Genomic DNA, 27572 nt, shown 5'->3' on the forward strand with positions numbered 1-27572 from the left:
AGGTGTCGGAGCAAAGCCGTCAGCCTCACGCTTCACTTCCAGCCCAGAAACCGGATTATAATCGGCCCAACGTCACGGAAATGACAGAAAAACTCCCACAGGTTTACAGATTTAAAGAATTTAAAAACTGCTTTAGGTACCCAGACATTCTGAGAACAGTTCCTGCTACACACACTTGTTTAAATAAAACATTACATCCTCAGTGTAAGAGATTAAAAAAATCACAATGCATCAATATTTGATTATTTTAGTTTCCATTGTTTTGGTCTTTTGATTTTGGCCCACATGTCAGAAAGTTAGTACACCCCCGTTCTGAACATGTTTCCTCATTCAGAAATCTAAGAATCAGCTTCCTTCCCTCCTTTCTGTTTCTGATTCTGTTTGGACCCAAATCACCAAACTCTGAGCCTTTGTCCTTCAGAGACAAACGGTGACGGAATCGTGCCATAATAAATCCCTTGAAAGTCCAAATTCCCCCCAAAATAGTCCCTTTGTTTATGTTTAAACGCCCACAGGGGAAATGTGTGAGAAACACAGAGATTGAAATGTTTTCTGCAGCAGCAACACGGCCACAGAAAAACTACATTCATGACCTTTAAAAGGCTTCAACAAACAGCAGAGCCTTTTCAGCCAGTCATTAACATCAGCAGGCTGAAAACAAAGGAAGATATTAAACATAATCACATCTTTAATGTAGCAAAATTATTAACTACAATCAGATTTTTACCACAGTAGATTACAGCCACTGTAGATGGAAAAAAACTAAAATTTTCAAATTTTGAGATAAATCTCAAATTATACAGATACATTTTCTACAAAAAACTTCTAAATCTCTGAGCTGGAAAAGTCAAAAATTTGCTGGAAAAAAATCAGAGACTTTGAGAATTTTTTCTAGACGAAACAAGGAAATGTTTTTTTTTGAAAAGTCAAAAATTTGCTTTTAAAGAACATACATTTTGAGATTAGCACCAGAAATTTTCTAGAACAGGAAAATTAAAATTTCAAAAATTGCTAGAAAAAAAATCTTAAATTTGAGGTCAATCACATTTTCTACAAAAAAACTTCTGAGTTAGAAACATTGCTAGAGAAATCTCATAATTTGGGATTATTCTCAGAAATTTTCTTATTATTTTTTCTAGAAAATTTATTAGATTAATCTCAAAATTTCCAAATTTTGGAGGGTTTTTTTGTAGCTAATTTTCAAATTTCCAAACTCAGAAATTTACAAAGTTTTCTACAAAGTTTCTCAAATTTTTGGTGGAAATTTACTACTAATTTTTTCATATCTACAACAGGCCTGACATGCTGTAAATTTTACAGCCAACAGAGAAACAACAAAAAAAATGCAAATAAAATTCTCCGACATCCTCGAGCTTCAGCCTGAAGGTTGCAAAGTTAAAGCAGAAGAGTTTTATCCAGCTGCCCAACCGGAACCGGATCAGACCGGAGGGAACCGGCCGACCCGGCAGGTGAACTCTACCTGGTACTGTCTGTTCCTGACGTAAAACAAAAGCGTCTTCATGGTGTCGGTCCGCTGCAGCCGCCGCACTCACACTGATTAAAGCTTCAAACGCAGACGCTTTAAATCCGTCCAGCTGTTCGCCGCGGCGATAAGAGCACGTCCTGTGATTGTTTCCCTGCTCAACATCTGGACAGGAAGGGACACATCTGGCCCCGCCCACGACGCGCAAACAGCCCAAACACAACCAAACGTCCAGCGGCAGGAAACACGAGACTGTCGGCTCGTTCTGAGAATAAAAGGATAAATTAAAGCAGACGACATTTTGAGAGGAAATCCAGGAAATGAAACATGAAAGTCTGAAAGTCAGAGAGGAAGACTACAGGAGGAAGGCTGGTCCACCGTCTGAAGGCCAAACACTTCAGGATTTATTTATTTTCACTCGTTGCTTTTAACCGACTGACAGACTTTGGCTGCTTTTCTTTATCTTTTCTATGAAAAATTTAATCAAAATACCAAAAAAAAAACTTTAAAAATCTTCAGAAATTAACTAAGCAGAGGACAAACAACAAAGTTAAACAATATAAAACCAATTTCAGGACATGCAAGTTATGACTACAGAAACTTGGAGAACCACTGAATAAAATCACCTAAAACATTTTTAAAAGATCTGCTAAAATATATATGATTAAAAATCTTTAGAATATTTATGCAACTTTAAGGACAAAAGTTTTGATTATGTAACAAAAACAATCTAAAAAAGGAAAAACAACTTCCTCTTGACCTTTGGGTAAAAAACCTTCAAGGCTTTGATTTGATTTTGCAGACAAAACCTCCAGAAGGACGCAGAGTTTTTATCAGTAATCAAAGTTTCATTAGCTGCATCTCAACAACAGGATGATGGTTTTAGATCAGAATCTAATCAGAAGATGTCTTCACTAAAAAAAAAAGAAAAAATAAATCTGCGTTCGCTGAGTGATTTCTAAATTAAATAAAAATATAATTCCTTCTGCAAAGCTCTGGAGCTTTTTAGATTTAGCTTTCAGAAGAAAAACAGCAAAAACTGGGAATTTTCTGTAGGAATTATTTTGCCAGGGACAATTTCTGCACAAATTGATACAATAATAATAAAAGTGTAGGCATTTTTGTGAATAATGCATCACCAGTCAGGTAAAAGTCTTACCTGCAGGACATGCTGAACATTTGCTTTACCAGATCATGTTTAAAGGTTCAAATATCTTAAAAGCAGAAATCTGTTTTTGTGAGCAGATCAAAATGTACTTTTTCAGTCACTGGAGGTTCGTTGTTACGATCTGTGCATTAAATTAACTCGATACTAAAATACTGAACATATAAAAGTAAAAGTTTGGAATTACACGTTTGTGCGCAGCGTTTGGAGATCTGAAACCAGACAAAAGCTAAAATTTTCTTTCATAAAGTTGATATTAATTTAATTAAACCAGGATTTAATTAAATTTATGTTTTGTTATTAGGCAGCTTGGTTTCAGTTTAAACGAAGATCAGATGAGCTTTAGAGAAGACTGAGGAAAAGAGTAAATTGTGTAAATAAAAGTTTCTGGGTCGACTGCGAGGAGAAACGGCCGTCCTCTCTGGCCTGCTGCTCCCTGCGTCCTGATTGGCCCGTTCCTGGACACAGAAAGCTACACGGCGTTCAGGAAAAGCGGCGCCGGGTTACACAGATTACATCACCGCCCCATGACCTCACAATGGCAATCCCCACAATGCCTCTTTTACGGGCTGACCCGGCTGTCACCGCACAGCAACGCACCGGCTGAACCCAAACAGGAGAAGAAGAAGAAACATCTTCCACTCGTCTCTCCTCCCCCTCTACTGCCTCTTCCTATCAATCAATATTTCCTCTCTCTGCGTCCATCAATATCCTCCCCAGCCGGCGTGGGAGGGGCAGAGGTTTCCATTTTAGGTATTTGGGTCTGTGAGCGCACATTTCCTGCCTCTCCTCTCAAATACAAACCAGAACGACCAAAAAAACAAATAAATACAGACCAGACTGGACGCCAGAATAGGAAAAACTCCCATCTTTACAAGCTGTTGAGCGACTGGACTGAATAGTTTTAATAATAAAAGTGACGACAAGAACTACTTACACCTTTTTTAGGTAACTCTTAGCCTTATTAACACAAATATTGCTCTTGAAAAACACTCCATTAGTTTTCCTTAGGATAAAGATCACAAACTGCAAACAGTAATTGATCTGATCATATTTTAAAATGTATTAATGCTCTCATTCAATTAAAAGTGGAGGAAATAATACAAATAACAATCCTAACTCATTAACTGGAATTTATCTTAACAATAATAAATCAAAATTATCATGATAAATGATACAATAAATGGACACCTCTAGGGCTGGACGCTATGGCTGAAAAATGTATCAAAATATAAGTATTTCATATCAGTTGATAATTATTGATCAGTTTTTTGTTTTAAATATCTGAAATACTACCAAACAGATGTTGTGACCTTTCCTGTTTTTGGGGCCTGCCATGCAAAGCAATGGCAGGAACCTATTACTATTGTCGGAGAGAAGCGTCTCTTTAATCTTTATTTTTCTTCCGTAACCGTTAATGCGGCTCGTACCGCTGGGTGCACACCTACAAATGAGGTATCAAAACGTGCAGAAAATTCACGCCATTGGAGCTATTACTTCTGGTGGGATTTGGGCTTAACGTGGCGACATAATTCGCAAAAAACTACGAAAAAAACCCCATTATAACTCAATGGGAAAAATCCTAGAAATACCCTATTTTTGAGGATTTGCTGTGTCGTCACAAATTCACCTAGAAATGCCATTCAAATTTCATTTTGTAGATACGTCTGTGATCTCTTCGAAAGTGAAGACGGCTCGTCGATACCAGTTACGGTTTGTCCACAATTTGCCTCTAAGCGACCCAAACTTTCTCATTTTTGCTCAAATTACAGTGACAGCCGATCTCGGTTCAGATCTGGGCACAACATTTCTTTCTCTCATCGCTGTAAATGTTCTGAGTGAGGTACAGATATGAATCTCGGGACTATCGCAGAAGACATATTGAACTGTCATACGCTTAAAACGCTTTTCGAATATGTATTACGGTTCCCGAACAAGAAGGATTTGTTTCCAATGCTTTTTGTCAGTAAAACGTGTTTGCTCAAACACACAATTGTGTGTTTGAGAGCTCAGAGCTCAGAGCTCACACCCTGCTGAGACCATTATTTGCCATAGCAACGGATCTCAAGAGGCTATTGGCTGCTGGTTTGGACTACAAATACGCATCGCTGTAGTTCTATCTATAGTGGACCGCTCAGTTGAAACAGAGGTTGACTGAACTGGCCTTTACAACTAATTGCTGCTATGGGCTGTATATAACTGATTTAACTCAGTAACTGTTACACATGGGATTAGTTTTGAACTTTAAAATTAAGCATTTTGAAAATTTCACAATAAAAGCCCTGAATATTTTTACATGACGTAATTGCTCTTTTTTGGCTTTATGTGACTTTTTCATCCAAAGCACTGTTACACGTGGTATTAGTTTGGCCCTCTGAAATGAAGCATACTGAACATTTCAAAATAAAAGCCTTGAATATTTTTACATCAACTACTTGCTTTTTCAGCATTATATAACTGATTTAACTCAGTAACTGTTACACATGGGATTAGTTTGGCCCTTTGAAATGAAGCTTAACAAAAATTTCAAAATAAAAGCCTTGAATATTTTTACATCAGAAAATTGCTCTTTTGAGCTGTATATAACTGATTTAACCCAGCAATTGTTACACATGGGATTAGTGTGGCAATTTAAAATTAAGCTTGATGAAAATTTCAAAATAAAAGCCTTGAATATTTTTACATCAGGTCATTGCTCTTTTTGGCTTTATTTGACTTTTTCATCCAAAGCACTGTTACACATGGTATTAGTTTGGCCCTTTGAAATGAAGCATACTGAAAATTTCAAAATAAAAGCCTTGAATATTTTTACATGACGTAATTGCTCTTTTTGGCTTTATTTGACTTTTTCATCCAAAGCACTGTTACACATGGTATTAGTTTGGCCCTTTGAAATGAAGCATACTGAAAATTTCAAAATAAAAGCCTTGAATATTTTTACATGACGTAATTGCTCTTTTTGGCTTTATTTGACTTTTTCATCCAAAGCACTGTTACACATGGTATTAGTTTGGCCCTTTGAAATGAAGCATACTGAAAATTTCAAAATAAAAGCCTTGAATATTTTTACATGACGTAACTGCTCTTTTTGGCTTTATTTGACGTTTTCATCCAAAGCACTGATAAACATAGGATTAGTTTGGCGCTTTGAAATGAAGCTTAACAAACATTTCAAAATAAAAGCCTTGAATATTTTTACATCAGCTACTTGTGTTTTGAGCATTATATAACTATTTTAACCCAATGACTGTTACGCATGGGATTAGTTTGGCCCTTTGAAATGAAGTTTAACAAAACTTCCAAAATAAAAGCCTTGACAACATTTTAAATCATACTGAATGGTGCACGTCCGCCTCGCTTAACGTTCTTGCGGTTCTCCGCGTGCCACTGATTACGTCGCGGCGTTCTTTAGCGTCGACGCCGATTTGTGGCGTGACGACGCCGGGCCCAAGCCCGACGGGCGCGCCTTGGCAGGCCCCGGCTAAATTTCTTCCGAAATTTTCTAGTATTCACTTTCTCTCCATGCCGTTGTGTTTTTTTTATTTTTAAGCAGCCACCAACCTTACATTAGTTCACCATGAAAGTTTGAGCAGTTAAAGCTTTTCTTCTGCCTACATTTCCCAGAATGCTGTGCAGTTTCTGGATCAGAGTTCAGTTAGCATGTCGGAAGGTAAGCTGCTTCTTGAGCTTTCAATGCAAGATTAAAGTGAGATGCTGTTGTCAAGCCTCTTAAAGTCCAAGTACCTAGCTTGTCAGGCTAACAACTGTTTTCTTTTAAACACTGGCAACCAGATAGAAGAGGTATAAAATGTCTACTGTATGTTTGCTACATAGCTAGCCCAACTAATTGACCACCTCGTGTGGCTTCAGGTGAAGTTTTTTATTCTTTTTAGGGACCTTTGAAACTAATGCTAGCAAGAAGCTAACAGTGTGTGTAGGTAAAACAAAGTCTGGTTCTTTGGTCAAATTTTTACTGTCCCAGCTAATTGACTAACTTGTCAGGCTAACCATTTCATGTCAAAAACAAACATTAGCAACAAGCTAGGAGAGGTATAAACTGTCTACTTTATGTTTGTTACCAAGATAGCCCCGCTAATTAGCCACCTTATGTGGTTCCAAGTGTAGCTTTTTCTTAGGGAGGTTTGAAACTTGTGCTAGCAAGAAGCGAAAAGTGTTAACATGTCAGCTGGTAAAACAAAGTTTAGGTTTTTAATCTTCCAAATTACCCTTGTCAACCTTCTTACTGTCCCAGTTAAATAATTAGCTTGTCAGGCTAAGTATTTATTTTGTTCAAGTAAATTGGAGACAGAGTCAGTCTGGAACGTAAACAGCCTCCAGCTCGTTAGCTACAAGAAATTCACTAAGGACGTCTGTCTCTTCATCAATGCAACTCTTTCTACACTGATATTTACTCAAAGTAAAAACCAAGAAACTATTTTTTTCAGTTATGTATAAGTTTACTGATTAATCAGTGTAACAATGTGTGATGTTTTAGTAGTAAGAGTTCCAGTATTTGTGCTTTAAAATAAAATTCTTTATATTTTGATCTGTTATCTGTTTTTGCCCGTGTATTATAGTGAAGCCATACTGTTTTTGCTCGTCTTCATCTAAATTCATTCATCCAGGTCATGTAAACACTTACTGACTTGTTTACTAAGGAATGTTCCCAACACACACCTGAGTGAGTCAAATGTGGGAGGTGTGTGTGTGTGTGTGTGTGTGTGTGACTGTAAAAGACACCAGAAAAGTCAGTCCAGATGGCCGAAGGAGATTAAACACCATCTGCCAGAGAGCACTACGAACACACACACAGTCGAAATGATTTATGGCTCCTGAATAATGACTTCTGTCAAAAAGAAATTTATGATTTATTTTGTCCAACATTGGGGCTAATGGTCTTGTTTGGCGGCGTAATAAATAATTTAGCCTTCCTTTTATAATCCACTATGAAAAATGAGGCGATAGATATTTGAAAGAAAGGTAAAAACTTTAGATTTTAAAGACTTTTGCACAAGATAATTTTATATTAAGACTCATAGCTTCTTTAGCACCTTTAAAAACATTTGATGAAAAATATAGGGAAACTTTGTCTTCATGTACAGAGGACGCCTGCCTAAATATGCAACTGCAAATAGTGGATTTTTTTAATAAAGCATTTCTGAAACATTTGAAAGATAATGGAGATTGGGAAACTGAAAAATCTTGAGGAAATTAGCACAGTACTGGTTGGCGTGTAGCATCAGCCAATCCAGAAGCTGCATTCACTTTCCCTGGCGCTGATTGGCTGGAAAACAGAGATTAGCTACGTGTCAAGCTACAGCATTCACTGTTTTTAACTTTAGTCGGTAATATAGTGACTTTTCAGACGTCTCTAACAGTTTTTATCAACAAACGCGATTAGCAACAAATCTAGCGACTAAAAGCCACTTTTGTTTCTGAGGAGTTAGCAACAGTTCAATTGGTCGTCAGTGAAGATAGCTTCTGTCGCCTAGCAACCATGGCAACGCTAAACACAAGCTAGTAACAATTAAACTCAAAATATCACTGACCCTTGTTGTCATTTATTTGTTCATTTTTAATTATTAAATGTATTTATTTAATTAATAAATTAACAGGCTTACCCATTTAAATATTTAAATTGTACTGCGATAGTACTAACACAGTTTACACAGCGAGTATTAATGCATAATTATGCATACTTGGTGTTTTAAAATAGGAAGTTACAGGTGTTTCTCAAGTATTTATAAAGAGTCTATTATTGTTTATATTTTAGTTTTTTCAAATATGCCCACATTTTATCAGTACAATCCATTACAATTAAGATTGTGTTTTACTTAAAACATGATTTTTACTTCACATTTTTAGTAAAATGTATTTACATAGTTTTGTTTTGAAAAGAACTTTTTGCGAATTTTCAAAGTAAATTTTCCAGTATCAAACCTTAGTGATAAAAACACAAATTGACTAAAAAAAGACAGTAAAAGGACAAGATAACTAAATTATATCAGTGTTATATTTGGAAATGTCTTCTTTAGAAAGCTTATACACCTGACTGGTCCGAGAAAGTTGCAAAAAAAAAATCTGGCTGAGTTTTCTGGCATTTAACAAATACAAATAATTTAGATGATTCTAACTAACTTAAAACGAGAAAAATTTGGTCTGACTTAACTTCAAACAGTGAGACAAAAATATGCATTTTACCTTTAAATACGTGGTTCCAACTGTAAATATTTATTACCAAATTTAGGCTTTTAATCAAAAGTTAGATTCATTTTATTACGAAACTACGCAGTTTGAAAATCAAGGACTTTATAGAGAAGTCAAAAACTCTCCAAACCTTGAAAACGGCTAATTAAACTAGCATTCTTATAATAACAAATTTTGCTGGACGATAAATTGTCCCAGAAGTTATTGTGATTAACGATAATATTGTTGTTTTTCAGTAATATAATAGTAAAAGCATAAAAATGCAAGAAGACATTCTAAAAGATAAACTTTGAATTCTAACAAATATTTAGAATTTAAACTGGAAGACATTTTAAATATCCAAAATAAATAAACGAAACAAAACTAAAATATTAAATAAAATGAATTATTAAGTCTCGGGAAACAAAACTGTCCTAGTTGAGATCAAAGAAGATTTTTATCATCCAGTTTTTGGTAGAAAAAAAGAGAGAAAAGAGAAAATTGTGCAAATGGAAATTATTGAGCTCATTTTAATTTATCATTCAATTAACTGATTTATTGGTTATTGCGACATGCCTAAGCACCAGTACAAACTCTGTACTTATCTACTGATTTTTGCGTCTTCTTTTGGAAAACTCTGGTTTGGTTTGACTGATTCCTAAAGTAAGACTCTTCTCCTGACTCAGAGTTCCTGCGCGTTTGAAAGCCAAGAAAGAAAATTAACCCAGTTAAAGCTGCAGCGAATCAGAACCCACAACAGACAGAAAACCCGATTACAACGCCGTCGTTTGTTCTCATGTGTGGTCAGAGTCGGCCTATGAGAAAATGTGACCTTATCCTGATGAGACATGACACCATTTTAGCTGGAAACCATCTCAAACACACACACACACACACACACGCAGGTTGCTGAGCTGCAGCAGATGGCAGCAGATGTTCGCCGGTCCCTCAGCGGGCCGCGATGCTCCTAATGCTGTCTGGAAAACATTTCTGGCTCTCTGAGGGATTCGCTGAGTGTTTGTGAGCGCTGCTGACTCAATGCTTGGCAGTATGTCAACTAAATGTGTTCTCCCAGTCACTCCGGACCCACTCCAATGAGTCGGAGGACTCCGCTGGGATGTAGGCGTTGCTATGTGCGCTCAGGGTTTTACTGCCAGGAAGCACTGAGGTGCATCCATGTGTGACGCTGCGCTCAAATCACCGCAACAAATGAACTAAAAATCACAAAAGTGACAACATTTCAGCGTCAGAGTCCCGCTGTTCAGGTCCAAAGTGTTTATTAAGATCTCCTTTATACGTCCAATTAATCATCAAAATAGTTTAGTTTGAACCCCAAGACTAATAGAAATTATGTGCATTTAAATCAGAATAAATTAATGACTGATTTTAAGAGGAATCTAGTATAATTAGCATTAGTTTCCACTAAATAGCACATTGGCTTTAGCGTTAGCTTTTCCTAAATACAGCATTAGGCTAGTACTTTAGCAATAAATATCATGCTGGTCTAACGCTTTAGCATTAGCTTCTGCTAAATATCATGTTGTAGTGCTTTAGCATTAGCTTCACTGCTTTGGTGTAGCACTTTAGCATTAGCAGAATAAATGTTTATGGCTAATGCTTTAGGGTTAGTGTAGCTAACTTTTGATACTTTTAACCCGCTCATCCCTGTTAGCATCCTAGAGAAACAAACGGATATAAAAAGCAGATTGATGACGAGATGGATCCAGGAATTCATGGCAAGCTACAGCTAATCGCTGTCTTTAGAAGACTGAATTATTAAAATTGCTTAATGCATTAAAGATAGTTTATTTTTGGACTTGCAGACAAACTTTAACAGAACAAATATGCAGATGAGCATCCAAATATTGCCTCCTGACCTCAGGCAGCTAATTATGATTAACAGAAGAATTAACTCTAAAGGACCTCAGCAGGATGAGAGAGAGCAGGCCGACACACTGAGCGTTTATAGAACTGCAGAGTAAAGAGTTTCTGCATCGTGACACAGAAACAAAACCGCCTCATTACCTCCATTTAACCAACTCTGAGTAAAACCAGTGGAACAGTATAAATCAGTCATTAACAGCTCTGTGATGTATTCACCCTCACACACCCAGCGATCCGATCCGGCGCTGGAAACGCCGTCCAGCTGAAGCAACAGAACCTCGGCTCTGATCTATAAGCCATCTCTCCTCTGCATTTAAAAATCGATGCGTGGCGTCTGATCTGCCAGACCGGCCGGCTAACATCAAGCAGCATCCGCTTTTATTAAAGTGGAAAACATCCTGGATTATCCACCAACCAGGACGGCCTTTCAGTGAAACATTAGCTGCAGAACTTCATCGAGACGCAGGAAAGGTCTGAAAATTACGCTAAAACACAACAATGAGCAGCAATGACTGAAAATCCGAAACAATTTCTGCTCCGTCAATCAACAACCGGCACATTTCAAGATGAAATTACCTGAAAAGTCAGAGAGAGACGCAGCAACTATGAACGATATCTGTAGAAATATGATTGGAGATTTATCTGCAGGTTTCAGCAAGTCAAATTTTATATTTACAGACATTTTAAAAGCCAGCTTGAATCAAATTTAAGGCAGAAAAAATGTATAAAAACAGAGAATTATTGAGTTAGCAACAGAAGTGAAACAAATTAAACACGCAAAAATAGCTAGCTAGTTAGCTAGCTAGCTAGTTAGCGTTAGCTTTAACCATCTCAAGTCACAGAATGCAATGAAGATGTGACTAAACGTTTCCCCAACAGACGAGACTGAAAAATTGATATTTATATTTTAACAAATCTGTTTCTGCTTTCGTTGTAATTTTGTAGTGAACAGAACCGCATAAACGTTTCCCTCCCACTGACAAAACTGAGCTAAAACAGGAAGAGCCGACTCACACAAAAACAAACCTTTAATAAACTGGGAAATTATTAATTTATCTTTTAATAAAGCAACCAGGTGAAACTCTTAATGTTCTGATCAACAATTATTCACAAATTCATCTCCAAAAAATGTATCTCATTAAAATCTTGAAGGTTTATTTTATTATTTTTTTTAAAATGTCACAAGATATATATATATATGACATTTTTATTTAAAGATTTGTGTTTTCATTTTTATTTATTTTGGCTGAACCAGGTGGATTTAACCCAGATGAGAAAAACCACAGATTGTAAAAGTTTTGATACGTTTTGTCTGATTGAAACCACGACTTTCAGCTCATTTTACGTAACAAACCAACACAAAGTAAATCAGAACTGAGAAGAGGAAGCAGAACGATGTTCTTACTAGTGAAAATCTTAAAAGTGTGGCGTGCTTTTGTAATCAGCCCCCCTGAATCATTACTCGGTAAAAGTCACTGTTCAATGCACATATTCAGACTTTTTTGCTTGTTTTTCTTTGCTAAACATCTCAAATTCAGAGTGGATGAAAAACATCTCCTTTCACATTTAGTTTAGGTCTATACTTTGACTAGACCCTGGTGTCCAAACGTTTTGCAAATTTAAAACTACTGCTGGACCACAAAATTCATTACATTAAAAAATGCTTGATTTTTTAAAACATTTTTATGAAATCTGTAAATCATTAAAGATCCAGAACATAAAAAACACTTCAGATTGCAGCCTTATTAAATGAAAAACAAATAATTTCCACATTTTGGGGGTCATCAACTGTTTTCTATTTTATTGACCAAATAAAGTAATTTTTTTGGTTAGGAACCAAAGATTTATTTTAAAGGGCCACAAATGGCCCCTAGTCCACACTTTGGACACCCCTGACTTAAAATAAACTAACACATCTTGATGAAAAGTTACTTGCAAGTTAGTTTTGTCTTATTTTAAATGTATTTGAAGTGCAATAGAAACCAGGCCAATAACACTTTGTAGGATTTTGTGTTTCCAGCCGTTTTATCAGTAATGAGAGCTAAATATGATGTTTGGTGCTTCATCTGTGATTCCCTGCAATAAAAGCTCGGAACCAGCAGAAAGAAAGCAGTTTAAGCAAAGGAATGATTAATGCCTAATCCGAAATAACTCCTGGAACGTGACGAGGGTTGGCGGGAGGATTTATTCCCTCCCAGGATGACTCACGGTTTCAAAATGAGCCACATTGTGTTTCACTTTCATCCCAGCAATTATCCAACAGCAGGAGTGGGCGCAGAGTTTCTCAAACCGCGGATAAAATCATCACAGATCATAACTCTGCTCCGCGGGAAAGCGATCCCGACTCCAGTCAGGAAGGTGGGTCGTTAATAGAAGCTAGCAGCCGAGGCTAACGGGCTAGGCTAACGGGCTAGGCTAACCGGAACCGGGACGGGAGCTGGACTTACGGTGCAGGCCGTCATCGAGTCGTCGTCCCCCGCTGTGTCTTCGGGGTCGTGATGCGCCTCCTGCAACACAGAGAGGTCCCACCTGAGTTACCATGGCAACGGGGCGATTAGCGACGCGGTGACGTGGGCTCCTCCCAGGAGGACGACACGTCATGGCGTCACGTTCCCACAAGGAAAACAGAAAACGTCACTGCAGAAGTACATGAAATATACTCTACCCTCTACCTCTGTGATCCTCATACAAAAAGGTTCAGAAAACCTTTTCTAGGACCACAGGATTTATAATTAATATTAATTAGTTTTAATGTTACTGTAGAATACGGCATCCTTCAGAACTGCTATACTTTCAGATATTATTTTAACAATTTAAAAACATCAAAATAGGATACTTAATGCTAAATATAATGTAAATTTTATGTTAAATATCTTATTTCTATGTTTTTATTGTAGCATCATTAGTTCAATGATTTTAAATTTGATTGATTTACAACAATTACAGATTAGAAGACAAACAGCTCCAGATATTAAAGTATAAAATTAAATGTTTTAATGGAAAGCGTCTTTATTTTATTTTTTTATCATTTGCTTGCTTAATAAATAATAATATTACTAGTATTTGGAATTAATATATTACTATTATTAATCCTGCCTTAGTAACAACAAATTATTAACAATAATAATCATATAATAAATAATTATATATTAATAATAAATGAGAAAGATACATTTTAAAAAACTGTTTGTTTTCTAAATTGTATTTGTTGTACATTTATGCCATTAAAATCAACTTAACTGACCTGAAGATGTTAAGAAATATATTTTTTAAAATTTTATATTTAAAACAATTTTACATATCTGCCTCGGCTTTTTTCTATTTTTACTATAATATAAAATTTACTGATTTTATTTATTTATTCAACAGAAAATGTAATCCAAAAATACCCAGTTTACTGTATTTTGTTTGTTTATCTACATTTTTTCAGCATTCTTATTTTCACCACCATCATGATGTTACGTCAGATTTGAATTAATTCCATCAGGCAGATCATCGGACGCCCTGCTGGAGCAGCAGCTGGGATCCAGACACTGATAGTCCTGCCGCCACTGCCTGATTAAAACTATAATGGCAATAAAAGCTTTTATTTACTAGGATTATATTCTGCAGCAGCTGAACAGAAAAGCTGCAGGCGGAGAGAGAAACGGATCAGAACCAGAGGAGAAACGGCGCCGACGCTGCAGAAAGACGATTTTTTCATCTGGAATGAAAACTTTTTAAACTTTTCTTTTGTTTTTTTAATAAATCAGCATTTAAACTTTTAGTTTTCCTTTAAAACAAAAAGTAAAGAGTAAATATTTCACTAACTTAATTAGTTCAAGATATTTTCTTTAAAATATTTAGATTCTGTCCAAAGTCGAGAACTTTCCCAAAATAATGCATCATCTAAATTCACAAATTCAACCAATTAGGTTACTTTAAAAATGTTTTTAAAGTCCAGGATGAGGAAATAAACCTAAAATCATGAGTACATTTCTGAGGAAACATACCAAAAACCACAGGAAAGTTGTGAAAATGCTGCAGAGGAAAAACAAGAAGTGCTCAAGTGAATAAACGTCTACTAGAGTTTATTTCTAACTGAAAACTGAACAGCAGGTTTTTCCAGGCTGGGTTTTCTAACTACAACAGAAAACATTCTGCAGCTCTAATCCAGCAGAAAGTTAAGATTAACTCTTAATTACAAGATTAACTCAATCAAAACAGTAACTTTTATCAGATTATTGATATTTATGAAGGAGCAGCAACGTGGAACGCTGCTGGTTCATCAGACTGAAAATGTTTTAAAGTATTTAATAACTAGAGAACAAGGAGATAAACAGCAGCTGAGCGGATCATGCTAACTACATCGTTAGCATGAACGTTAGCATGAAGGATGTCAGTGAGAACTAAGGATCTGACCTTTCAGCTCAGAGCTGTTGGCGCTAAAGCTGCTGATGTCATCATGATGCAACATGTTGGCGCTGCTCCATCAGCTCTGATTGGCTCCCTCCCCAGACTCTTATTGATCATTTATTGGTTGAATCTTTACTGTTTTTACAATTATGCCCTCGGCTGGAAGGATTTTTTCCTTTTTTTATTTGCTTTGGGTCAATTTTTATGATTGGTTACCGTAGTAACAATGTTTTTACAACTGGAAACAGCTGATTAGCATCTCAATAACACCTGAACTTTGACCCCCAATCACAGAGGATTTGAAAAAGAAGCTTCATGGATGCAGAACAGAGAGAGATATCCCCTACTCCAACATCCCTCTGATCAAACACCCAGACAGAGATTTAAATAGGAGCAACAAAAGCAAAAGAGGTGGGTTAGCAGAGCTAGCTAGCAACTCATGTTACTGTAGAATATCATCTCTGCTGCCCTAAAATCAAACTGTTAGCATGTCATGATGGTCATGAGCCTATAGCCGAGTTCAAGTTATCTTGGAGCTGAGAACAACATAACACCTGAGTTAGCGGGGTTCCGGTTAGCGTAATTGGTGAGGTCGCTATTCCAACGTGACAACGCTCAAGTAGCCGTTCTTACAAACGTTATACTTTCCACCTTTAATTTGTTCAGTTTAACGTTACATACAACATTAATTTGAGACGCATTCTAACAATTGTTGCTGTTAGAGAAGCGGCCATGTTGGATCTCCAAGTCAACGATTGAAAAATGTTAAGATTTTCAGACAGGGGGGCGTTCCAGTTGATTTTTCCTGACTCAAAAGTAAAAAATGTCCAAGTTCTGATTACAAATGGAAGTGGCAAAAGCAAATGAGGTGGATTAGCAGAGCTAGCTAACCACTGATGATGTCATGCAGGACATGTTACTGTGGAATATCATCTGTTGCCTGGATGTTGAGCTGTTAGCATGTCATGGCATTCAAACACCAACAGTCTTCAATCAGAAGCCTCTTCAGATTTCCTGGAAGACTGACAGCTACAGCATCACCACCCAATCTTTGAAAATACTTTCATGATATGAATTAAATTTAGTTTCTTTTAGAGAGAAACAAAGTATTTTTGAATTAAATGTTATTTTATCTACAATGGAGGACATGATCAGAAGCTGATCAACGGCGCCATGATGGATTTATTTCTTCTTCTTTTGTTTAAAATCGGTGAGGCAGGTTTGGCGTCTCGTTGCATCAGAAGTCGACCGGGTCGGATCAGGTCAATGAATCAATAAAATATGCAGGAATTTCCTCAGCAGAACAAAGACGCAGCTCAAGGTGAAGCATGCTGCTCGACCTGAACCTCACCTGATGGGAACGCGGCCTTAAAGGGAAAAGGAATGCGGCCTTAAAGGGAAAAGGAACGCGGCCTTAAAGGGAAAGTTTACCCAAAACACTGAGCGGAGGAATGTCAGGAATCCTCCACCTGAATCCTCTCACCAAAACTACCGGACCAAATGAAAACACACCTGATCTCAGCTCTCACTGCGGAGCCGACGTCTTTAATGAAATAATGTTTTAATTTAACTATTTTTCTAACTGTTTTACCGCATATTTGAATTTTTTTGTTATTGGATCAGAATAATTTTTATCTTATTTTTATTGCTTATTTAATTCATTTTAATATTTTTTAGCCATTTTTATTGTGTTTGGATTAATTTTATTAATATTTTACTGTGATTCTTTTAGATTTTTTTACATTTATTTTATTTGTTGTATATTTCTACTGAATTTTTTCAAGTCATCTTTTTATTAAACATCTTTATGACTAACTTGTAATATTTTTATAGGTGTTACTTTTATTTTTCGTTTCTTTCATTTTTAGTATTTCTTTATTTTTATTTATTTTTGTTTCTCTTGGTAGCTGCAAGGTAAAACTTTCACCAGGAAGTTTCTGAATTTTTTCTTCCATTGTTTCTGGTGAGTTTCTGCGGTAAATAAACTCTGATCTGTAGAACGGAGCTGCAGTCGTTTTCATTTCCACATCTCAGTCACAGAACCAGGTCTGCAACACGCTCTGCGTTTCGGTCTTCTTGTGGTCTGGAAAAAGTTGATCTAAAAGTTGCTGCGCTGCGCTGCGCCGCAGAGAAAGGAGCAACCAGGAGGTCAAAGGTCGGTTTTTCAGCGCGTTCCTGTGCGGCGGCGCAGGTCCGGGCCTGTCAGCAGCAGCCTGAGTGACTCAGAGCTTCTGAGCCGTTTGTGAATCTTTTTTTGCTATCATCAATCTCTCCAAGCCGCCCATGTGACGCCTCGTGCAGGAAACGGACACTCTCGCTCTTCCTGAGTCATGGCGACGCAGCGACTCCGCCTCCCGATGTTTATCAAGACTCGATAGGAGGAAGGAGAGGAAGAGCAAAACATTTCAACACTGACGGAGATCCTGCACTTCAAAAAACAAAACCTGGCCTCAGCTTCATAATTCAAAATGAATTCATCCAAAATATCTCCAACTTCTACCAATAAAAGTCGCTCCAGTGCCATCAGAGGCCCGCGCCATGATGCAACCAAGGTCCATTTCCACAAAAACGATCCAAACATAGAAATACACCGATCTAAAAATGAACATTTCTGTTGTAGCTGGACAAACATCACATGACTAATTCCTTCTTCTCCCCCAGAAACTCAAACAAGAACAAAATAAATATTGGTTATAAATATCAGCCCAGATTAATTTATCGGACCGATACCAGTATGTTAAAATTGACTATTGCTGCTCCTCAACATCAAAAAGAATTATTCCAGAACTTAAACACCTTCATTTTGATTAATTGATGGCATGTTAAAGACACAATTAATTACTCGGTTTTGGGTTTTTAAAAAAAAAAATTTTTAACAAACAACGGCTCCAGCTAATAGACGGTGGAGGTTCTGGAAGGTTCTATAGTCCAGGTTAATCCAGCTCCTGTTTCCCACTGTAATCCCTCCTCTGGGTGGATTTATCAGATTTCCAGATTACACTAAAATTCCTCTAGAATCCTTCGATGATCTTAAAGTTCCCAGACGAATATGTAAAAACCTTTGAGACAAACGCTTTAAATATTTTAGGAGTTTCCTGAAGCCTCTGAGTTGCTTACGGACCAAAATCTGATCAGATTAAATCCCAGCTTTACGCATGTTTCATTATGATCCATATTCCTGTTTTTAGCGGTCCAGTTCTACTTTTCCAAAGCAGCAGCAGAAGAATCCTGGGGTGGAGAGACGATCCCAGTACCGGGTTCCAGTAAGGAAGTCCATTCAGAACCAGCTCTCCCATTCTGCAGGTAAATCACTCCGACCCACTGGGTTTCCTCTAAAACACTGAAACAGACGATTCTCTCTTCCAACCCAATGAAAACCAAATGGATGTTTTAGTAGCGATGAACCGATTGCAGTTTTCTGACCTGATGATTCTGATTTTATCCAATTTGTTTGCCTGAAAAGTCGCCAAATTTATCGACTGATGTCAGTAAATCTGTCATCAGCTCTCTCTCTCTCACAGCGCAGGAAAGGAGACGGTGGCTGATTTTCAGATGTTTGCAGAGTTAGAGAAGATCGGTTCCAGATGTAAGTATCGGCCGATTGCTGATCCCAAAAAAACTGAGGAAATCGGGCCGATTTATCAACGCGCCTGCACTTTTTAGGGCTTTTTTATAAGAGAAGAGCTGTTGTCCTAACAAGTAATAATCAGTTTTTTCTGATTATTGAAGAAAAAAGGAATTATTATTATTACATTATACAAAAAGAATGTAAAAATTTTTATTTGTTTAACAAGACTGGCATCAGTAATAATTAGGATTCATTCCCACCAGCTCTGTTCAGTCCGCTTTAATCCAACTCCAGTTCATTTGTTTAGAAAGTCCGGTTCGGTTGGTGAGGTGTGAATGCTAATCGAACTCTGGTCCGCCCACTAACCTCAGTTTCACTTCGGTTAAAGTGAACTCTGGTTCACTTCAAATGCATATGTGAAACAGAGACTGCTCATGAAGCAGGAAGTAGACTACACTGCAGGGCATTCTGGGTAAATACAACCAAAACAAACCGCGAGAAATGACTCATGATTAAACAAATTTATGTTGCTAAAATTTAACGCCACTCCATTTTTGTTCACATTTTCTGAAACAGAAAGTTGCGCTCTGCGTTTCTTACAGTGGTTCTTGGTGCAGCGCCCCCACAGGCCAGGAGGGGAACAGATTCTCCAAAGGGTTTGGTAGGTTTGACTCAATGCAGTGACAAAAATGTAACAAATGCTGCAATTTTGGTTCCTAATCGAGCTGGTGGGAGAAACGGCTGGTGGTTTTTTACCAAAAATAAAGGAGAAATCCTTCAACCGTTAAAATCTGACGCCACTCCATTTTTATTTACATTTAGTGAAACAGAAAGTTGCACTCGGTTTATTCTAGGAGAGAATAAATCCAATTTTCACTTTAAATGTGACGTAAAACATGAACCTCTCTGAACTCTCTGTCTTCATGAGTCGGGTTTTCCTCCCATGCCGCTGGAAAACCCCTCACATTTTAATATGCATGACAAAGTGCAGCTCGATTCAGATCAGACGGCTGGAAGCGGCTCGTTATGTAAAAATCTTCCCAGCAGACGAGAACAGGACGCTGGGGCCAATAAAACACGGTCCTGTTCAGAAACTAAATGGGTCACAGAGCGACTTTTTACACAACAACAACACAATAAATCTGATCATTTATCTCGAGATTTGACAACAAAAGGCTGCAGAATATTTCAGATAATTGATCCGGACAAATAGATTCTGGTCATCTGCAAATGCTCCTTCAGTTAAAATTTATCTGAAAGTTAAAGTTGGACCAGCTGTCGGGTTCCTGCAGGAGAGTGGAGCTGCTCTGAGGTGTCCTGTTTCCTGTAGCATCCGCTCCTCTGAGTTCATACTGATCGTTTAAAGTGCTCTGTAATCTCATTTTCTCCTCCTGCGAATCATTTCACGCATTTGAATCGCATTTCTGCAGCTTCATCAGCATTCTTTCACATTTTCACCCTTTGGGATGCCAGATTTGTCAAAAATGTGCAGAAAATGACAGCAAACTGTCTGTTTTAAGGGATGCAATTGATATTAAAGGAAACAGGTTAGCATTCAGGAGAGTTTTCAGGTATAATCTGATTAAATGCGACATTTTCCTGCAGGTTTTCCTTTAGATTTGCATCCCAGTCGGCAGAGGAGGTTCTAATTTCAGCCACTGTTGAACGTCATGTCACATTTTTGTTTTTCTACAAGTTCAAACTCGCTTCAGCAAATATTTAACCCATCTGTTGGCTCAGGAAGCAAACCGCTGACATCGCTTACTATTTGCATCCCATGCAATAAAACAATAATAAATACAGCGAATAAAACTGTCCTCTTAGAGCGGTACTTTAACTTAAATTAATTATTATTGGTGTTCTTACACACTCTCCGTAAAAGTATTTAAATGTTTTTGCTTTAGTTTTTACATTTTTATGCTTTTTTTACTAAAACTGAGCTTTTGGATAGGTTTGTCACAATAAACAATAAATGAATTAATTTCCATTTGCATGGTTTACAGTTTTTCTCTCTTTCTACCAAAAGCTGGATGATAAAAGTTTTCAGTTTGGTGTTTTGGTCTCAACTAAACCTTTTTTTTTTAAAGATAATTTTGTTTACACAGACTTCATAAGTAATTTTATTTGTGGTTTCTGTTGTTTTATTTATTTTTGATATTTAAGATGTCTTCCAGCTCCATTAGAATTTAAAGTTTATTGATATTTCAAAATGTTTTGTTGCATTATTATGCTTTTACTACTATATTACATGAAAATGGACTCAAAACAATATTATCGTTTATCACAGTAACTTATGGGGCAGTTTATCCATCATGATTTGTTATCGTGACAGGTCTAGGTTTGGGGACATATTTCTATGATTAAACCATTTATCCTCATTTAAATCTTCTTTCTGTGCAAGTTATCTTTAATATTTCCGTTTCAGCTTTCAGGTAAGTTAAAGATTTTCATCCTGCAGGCTGGAAGCTGCAAACCGAGTCATTTACTGTTCGTTTAAATGTTTTGTTTTTATTACAGAATAAGGCTGAAATGTTTGGAGCAGTTTTATGCGCGGGTTTTTATCGTTCCTGCTCATCTTACTGTCGCATTGCTCTGGTTTTGACATGCTGCAGCTTGTTCTGGACATGAAGCTCAGGTTTAACTCTAAGTAAACTCCAGCCTCTTTTAGAGCCATGAAAACTGTTTTTATGGTGTAAAAGTTATTCATCCTGAAGGGATTTAGCGTTTTGAAGATGTTTTTAGTGTTTCTGGAGGAGGTTCTGCACCTACTTCCAGGTAGTTGGAGGTTCTGGTTCTGGTTCTGGTCCAGCCCCTGCGCTGCAACATGAGGACAAACGGAGCTGCTCACCTCTCCAGCCGTCCCCCCCACCGGCATCTTCTGCCAGGGATCCGCCAGCTGAGCCAGAGGCATCTTCTTCTTCTCCTGGACTCCCGCTCCTCCTCCTCTTCTTCTTCGGTTTAATTCCCGCTGCTTTCCGAAGACTCTTTAAACTCCGACCGCCCTCTCTCTCTTTCTGCTTCTTCTCTTCCTGGTAAAATGTTGCGAGCCTCTCTCCCTCACTTTCTCTCGCTCTCCGGTCCCGTTTCTGAGTCGGCGGGACGCGAACCGAGCCGAGCCGAGCGAGCAGGGGCTAATTCCGGCTGTGGTGTGGCGCAGAGACCGCCCCTTCCTCCTCCGGGGAGACAAACATGAAAGGAGGACGCCCTTTTCTCGGAAACTGCTCCACCTCTAGAATCTCTCTCTCTCTGTTTCTCTCTCACTTCCGTTCTTTCCCAATATGGCGGCCGGTGTCGGTTTACCTGTCCGTCAGGCGGCTGACGTCACCGTGCGTCACGTCGGGAGGCGGCACCTGAGAGAAGAAAACTTCAGGATGAGTCAGTCACTGACCACAGTGGGAAAACTACACGGAGGCTCGTTTACTCACATTTCTGAATCACAGCCTCTAGAAATACAAAACAACCACAGCAAACTGCACCTAAAGCTGGAATTACTCTGAACTTTGACCCCAAAATGCCAGAGGAGGTGAAAATGAGCAGAAAGAGAAGGAGGACTTCCCTAGAGAAAAAAAAAAATACTTTAGTGTACTGTATTTCAAACATACTTCCATTTCTGTAAGTACATTTTAAGGATACTAAGTATTAAGTGTACCACCTATAAATATATACGAAGATTGTACCAATTTTGACAATATAGCTTTAAACACACTCAAATATAATTATACCAAAATACACTTTTAAGAAATATATTAAATAAAAGTATACTTTAAGTGAACAAAATATGTATTTGCTCAAGTGTACCAATGAAACAATATGCTGTTAAATATATTTTGTGTATATTTTAAAATATATGCCCAAAATAGAATTTTAAAACTTCACTTAATGCTTACTTTAAAAATAAACTACTGAATATACTGAAATTTTAGTATGTTTTAAATTACATCCAAGTGTACACATGCCTTTTTAGGTGCCTTAATAATCTTTTACTATTTTTGTCAAAATGGCAAAGAATAAAAATAAAAACAATCCTCATAAGGATTATTATTACTTTTTTAAAGTGTGTTGTAATTGATCCTTCTGTGTTCTGGTAGCCTGATGTGTTTGCAGTACTGTAGTGTGTATGAAGCATGTAATGTACAAAGTGGCAAAGCAGAATAATAAAAGACATTAAGTAACTAAAAAGTTACTTCATTAATAATTATAATAAACCAAAAGTGTAATTATAGCATACTGTAATCACACTACTAATATATAAAATATGTAATGTCAATATTCTGCAAATACATTCTAAATATATTTTAAATGTAATTCAATCACAAAAACAGTCAAAATATACTAATGAAGCACGTTTATATTACATAAGAAGCTTACTTAACTTAAAGTATACTAAGTGTAACTTTAATTGTTCCAAAAAAGTATGTGAAAGTACATTTAGTACACTTTAAATTGTGCTTTAATACAATTTAAATACTATTAAAATACACTAATCACAAAATTAGTTGTTCCAAAATAACACAGTTTAAGTTAACTAATCCTAAATGAACTTGAACTATACTCATGATTAGTCTGACTTAATATATGCTCAGGTATGCTAAAATTTAACATACTTAATATATTTATTTTTCACCAGGGAGGTTGAAACAATAAAAGATTAAATAAAATAATGAAAATGCTCCCCAGAGGCCTGCAGGGAGATTATTATCTCGATGTTGTTGAGGGATACGTTTGTTGTCCCCGTAGAGGCTCATGGGAACTGTAGTTTAACTCTTCTGACTACAGAACTGTTTGAAACAGAAATACTTGTTACAGGCCCAGCCTCTCCCTAGGGGGGGCGGTAGAGAGCAATCAGTAGGAGCACGGAGAAGAAGAAGAGTAAGTGTGTTAACTGTTAGATGCTTTAGCGGTGCAGTGGTTGTAGTTGTCTCGTTTTTGCCAAGAAGAGAAATAAAGTTCGACAAGTTCTTCATCTGCCTCCTCGTTGTTTGGCCGCCAGCAGAGCAGAGCTTGTTACCAGCAAACGAGCCGAAATAGAGACCAGCCTGTTCTGGACCTACCAAGGTAACATACTGAAGGTTTTTAAACTTTTATATTGTTTTCTTACAGTCTAAAATATCTATCTGAACTGTTAACAGTAAATATTTATTCACACGAATCAAACTTTGATTTTAGACGCTTCTGGTTAATCATGAAAACTGAAGTCACGTGACTTTGAAATAAAAACTGAAATTAAGTTTGTTCTCCTTCTTCAGATCAGACTCCATATTAAGATGGAGGACGGGAATAACTTGTCTTCTTGTTAACAGAGGTAAGTGTTGCAGCTCCATGTTCCTCCGTGTCTCTTTTGGGTCTCTGGAGCTTTTTCTATCGGATAAAATGGACCCACTCAGCCGCTTGTCGGCTGTTTCTCATAGGGTGGGATTCCTTAGCATTTGTTTCTCATTTTACTGAATTTAAGGGCTGATCAAGAAAGTGTTTACATACACGCAAAATACATTTATTTGAAATTAACATTGTGAAACGTTGCTGCTTATAAATTGCTGTTATATGAGGCTACAGATGAATTTATGTTTCACGAGAGAAATATTTCAGCACAACTTGGTTAACCTGGAAAATGATCGACTGGGATCTACCATGACAGTAGGTGATCTGTTTGTGTGCAATAATGAACTTTACAAACATAAACTAAGGAATTAATTCATCTTTTAAACTTTATGAAAAATTTATTAAAGTAGTAAAATACTAAGGAGTATTAGGATAGTACTAATAAAAACGGAGAAAAAGTCACAATATTACAGAAATAAATTCATACGATAATATTCTGGTAATATTATATGTATAATATAGTTGCGATATTATGACTTAATTCTTGCAATTTTGAGACTTTATCATTTTGTTCTTTATAAAATTTCCTTAGTGTGTCCATAATACTCCATCATGCTAAACTGGTTTCTCTGATTATTTAAATCATAAAATGTGACACATCACTCCTTCCTCAGCAGTCTGGGGTTCATCAGAAACTGATGTTTCTCTGATCTGTGGAGTCAAACCAGATTTAAACTCTCAACAGATTTTCCTCTCTTCCTCCTCTCTGACTTCTTTCTTTTCCAGTTGGACTTCTTGTTTCTCCTTGCAGCAGTGAGAAACTCTTTGTCTCTCTAAGCTGCTGGAAAACTGAACAGATCTGCTGAAAGCTGAGAGTGATCAGATCACTCCTCATGATCTCCATGGATCACCTGATCCTGAAGTCTCTCTGATTGTTGGTCCGTCTGGAAAATATTCCTTCCACATATTCCTGCCTCTCTGACTAAACCTGACTCTCAGCAGGAGGACTGGCAGCCCGTCTAAAGGAGGTCTGGACCCCAAAGGTTTCAGAACCGCTGCTTTAACTGAGCCCATCTGTTCAGGACCAACACATCACCACTTCATAGGAAATGTTCACTCCTTCATTCACTACATCTGACCTCACTCTGGATGTTTCTACAGACCTGGAACATGATTCCAGTTTAGGTTTCAGACTCAGATTTGAAATGTTCTTAATAAAGTCAGAAGTTCTCCAGAAGGTTCTTGGATCAGCCAGCAGACATCAGAAGGTCATGAAGAAGTGAAGGAGAGAACAATTCAGACCCAGATGTTACCTGCTGGATCAGGTTCCTCTGGTCCTCTGAACACATGATGGGAATCAACTTTCTGCTTACTGGATCACTGGGAACTGACTGGTTCTGGTTTCTCTTTCAGACTTACTGAGGTCCAGAAGATGGAAGATTTGGACCTAAAGGAGGACAGAGCAGAACCTCCAGGATCCGTCTGTCCCTCTATGAGGAGTGACTGGTCCAGAGATAAACCTCCAGTGTTCAGTACTGAACCAGAACCATCAGACAGGAAGTAAGAAACCAGTTTCTAACTGATTAATGTGATTCTGCAGAGACCAACCAGGATTTAAACTTTGATTTCAGCTTAGAAACTGATTCATGGAAACCAGAACATCATTTTAAATCATTTTAGTTCTTTTTTCAGTTGTGATCTAAACTGTTCTTTGAGAGAACAGAACAAACTGTGGAGGAAAAACTTAATAGTTTCCTTTTTGTCTTTATGAATCTCTAGCAGCTTCCATGTTCCACTGAGGTTTGGGGCCTCATGTGTAAAAGAGTGAGCAGTTTTCACACTAACACGGACAAATTTAGAAAAGTAGGGCGCACAAATAATTCTGATATGTAAAGCCGTTCACCCCTACATACCTGCACACCTTTCCTTCATAAATCCCAATTTGCAGGAAATAAAGCAGCTGCTGGTTCGCCTGTCACCACCTTGTAACAAGGCAGCCTTTTGCAGGTGGATTTTATAGTGAGGATGAAAAGTTGAGGCAGAGTCAGGTGGAACAGCAATGGTTTATTCTTCTCACAGCATCAATAAAATCATTTCACAGGTGAAACTGCAGCCTTAAATAGTCCCAGCTGTGATGGACCAAACCACCTTTTGTTTTGTTACTCATTCTGCTGCAAGTTGGCTCAATTTTGACGCGCAAGACGTAACCGGTAAAATCCTGTTTAGGATTTTCAAAATAAAAGATCCGGAAGTAGTTCATTATTTCTTGCCGCGGCCCGGTACCGGTCCACGGCCCGGTGGTTGGGGACCACTGGGTTAAAGGATAAAGAACTTTCAAAGATTACAGGAAGTGATCCGACAGGGCGACATCATTTACAGAGACATTGGAAATATTCACACCCTTACTGATAACCAGGTCCAGTGTGTGTCCTTGAGTGTGTGTTGCTTGTTTCACATGTTGTGTTAGACCAAAAGTCTCTAAAATATTAGCGAGCTTTTTTGCCCCTCTGTCTTGGGGGTTGTCAACATGAATTTTGAAATCACCGACAATTATTAAACAATCATAATCAATACATATGAGAGATAGAAGCTCATTCAAGTCAGTAAAGAAATTTTCCACGTATGTTGGAGTTTTGTATAAAGTTAGTGTCAAAGTTCGTTTGTGGCCTTTAACCTCAATTCCAAGATACTCAAAAGAGGTGAAATGACCCAAAGAGATTTTACTACAATTTATGGTATTCTTAAATATTGAAGCCACGCCTTAGACAAATGCAAACTGGATCTGAATCCTGTTTACTGGTGTTTCACCATTAAAGAACGATCCATGTTTCTACACTGGACTCTAGATTAGAATCAGATTTTGGTCTTTGAGCCTCTGATGGAAACAGTTTTCTGCTCTGACTCAGACAGAATAAAGATTTCAGATGGATAAATACAACCAAAGAAAGATCAATCATAACACCAAATATAATGAAATATTTCAAACCAGAGATCATCAATGTTCTGAGGTTCTGTTCTGACTCAGCTTCTGGTACCAGGACAGCTCCAGCCCGTTGTTAGTGAACTATTTCAGTGATGAAGAAATGTCTTCACAGAGGGAGGAAGAGGAGCAGCGTTGGTGAGGAGGAGCAGCCGTCCTGCTGTGCTTTGTGTCAGAAGGTTCTGATGGATCCGGTCTCTACCAGCTGTGGTCACTGGTTCTGCAGACAGTGCATCAGGTTCTACTGGGACCAGTCTGGACCCTCCTCCTGCCCCCAGTGTGGAGAAAGACCCAGAACAGGAGCTGGACTGCTGACAGCCAATCAGAGCAGCTGTGCTCCAGGTGAGACTGAACACCTCCAATCAGAGCTTCCTTCTGTCGTCTGTTGAACCAATTTAATGTCTTTAGTTGGGAATTGGACATTTAAGGTTTTATAAATCTTTCTGTCAACCAAATATCTGTATTTCCAACTGGTGTAAATGGTTTTCCTTTAAAGTGGCTCTGTTCTCAGCTCTTTGTGCTAATTGCATTAAAACTGAACATCTTATTAAATCTGATGTTCATGTTGATGCATGAACTAGGCAGCCTAGTA

At 37.6% G+C, this 27572-nt stretch overlaps 2 protein-coding genes across 9 annotated transcripts in view; one reads left to right on the plus strand and one right to left on the minus strand.

The window, feature by feature from the left end:
- rps6ka3b (ribosomal protein S6 kinase, polypeptide 3b) overlaps positions 1-21895 on the minus strand; it is a 48885-nt gene extending 26990 nt beyond the window's left edge. Inside the window, exons 1-2 of one of the 2 annotated variants that reach the window (XM_032551958.1) lie at positions 21530-21895; positions 13166-13225 (exon numbers count right to left, since the gene is read on the minus strand). In XM_032551958.1, the coding sequence (XP_032407849.1) occupies positions 13166-13225; positions 21530-21592 (123 nt within the window). In that variant the 5' untranslated portion in view covers positions 21593-21895. Of the gene's footprint in view, positions 1-1480; positions 1538-13165; positions 13226-21529 lie in introns of those variants that run through there. The other variant, XM_032551959.1, reaches the window with a different exon arrangement.
- Positions 21896-23505: 1610 nt separating this feature from the next.
- Positions 23506-27572, plus strand: part of LOC116712080 (NACHT, LRR and PYD domains-containing protein 3-like) — a 612764-nt gene continuing 608697 nt past the window's right edge. For 4 of the 7 annotated variants that reach the window (XM_032551885.1, XM_032551884.1, XM_032551892.1 and 1 more), the window contains exons 1-4: positions 23506-23736; positions 23928-23983; positions 25414-25560; positions 27096-27322. In XM_032551885.1, coding sequence (XP_032407776.1) covers positions 25433-25560; positions 27096-27322 — 355 coding nt within the window. In that variant the 5' untranslated portion in view covers positions 23506-23736; positions 23928-23983; positions 25414-25432. The remainder of the gene's footprint in view (positions 23737-23927; positions 23984-25413; positions 25561-27095; positions 27323-27572) is intronic. The other 3 variants (XM_032551890.1, XM_032551891.1, XM_032551886.1) reach the window with 1 other exon arrangement.

The sequence above is a fragment of the Xiphophorus hellerii genome, chromosome 21, assembly GCF_003331165.1.
Source record: "Xiphophorus hellerii strain 12219 chromosome 21, Xiphophorus_hellerii-4.1, whole genome shotgun sequence".
NCBI classification, from domain to species: Eukaryota; Metazoa; Chordata; class Actinopteri; order Cyprinodontiformes; family Poeciliidae; genus Xiphophorus; species Xiphophorus hellerii.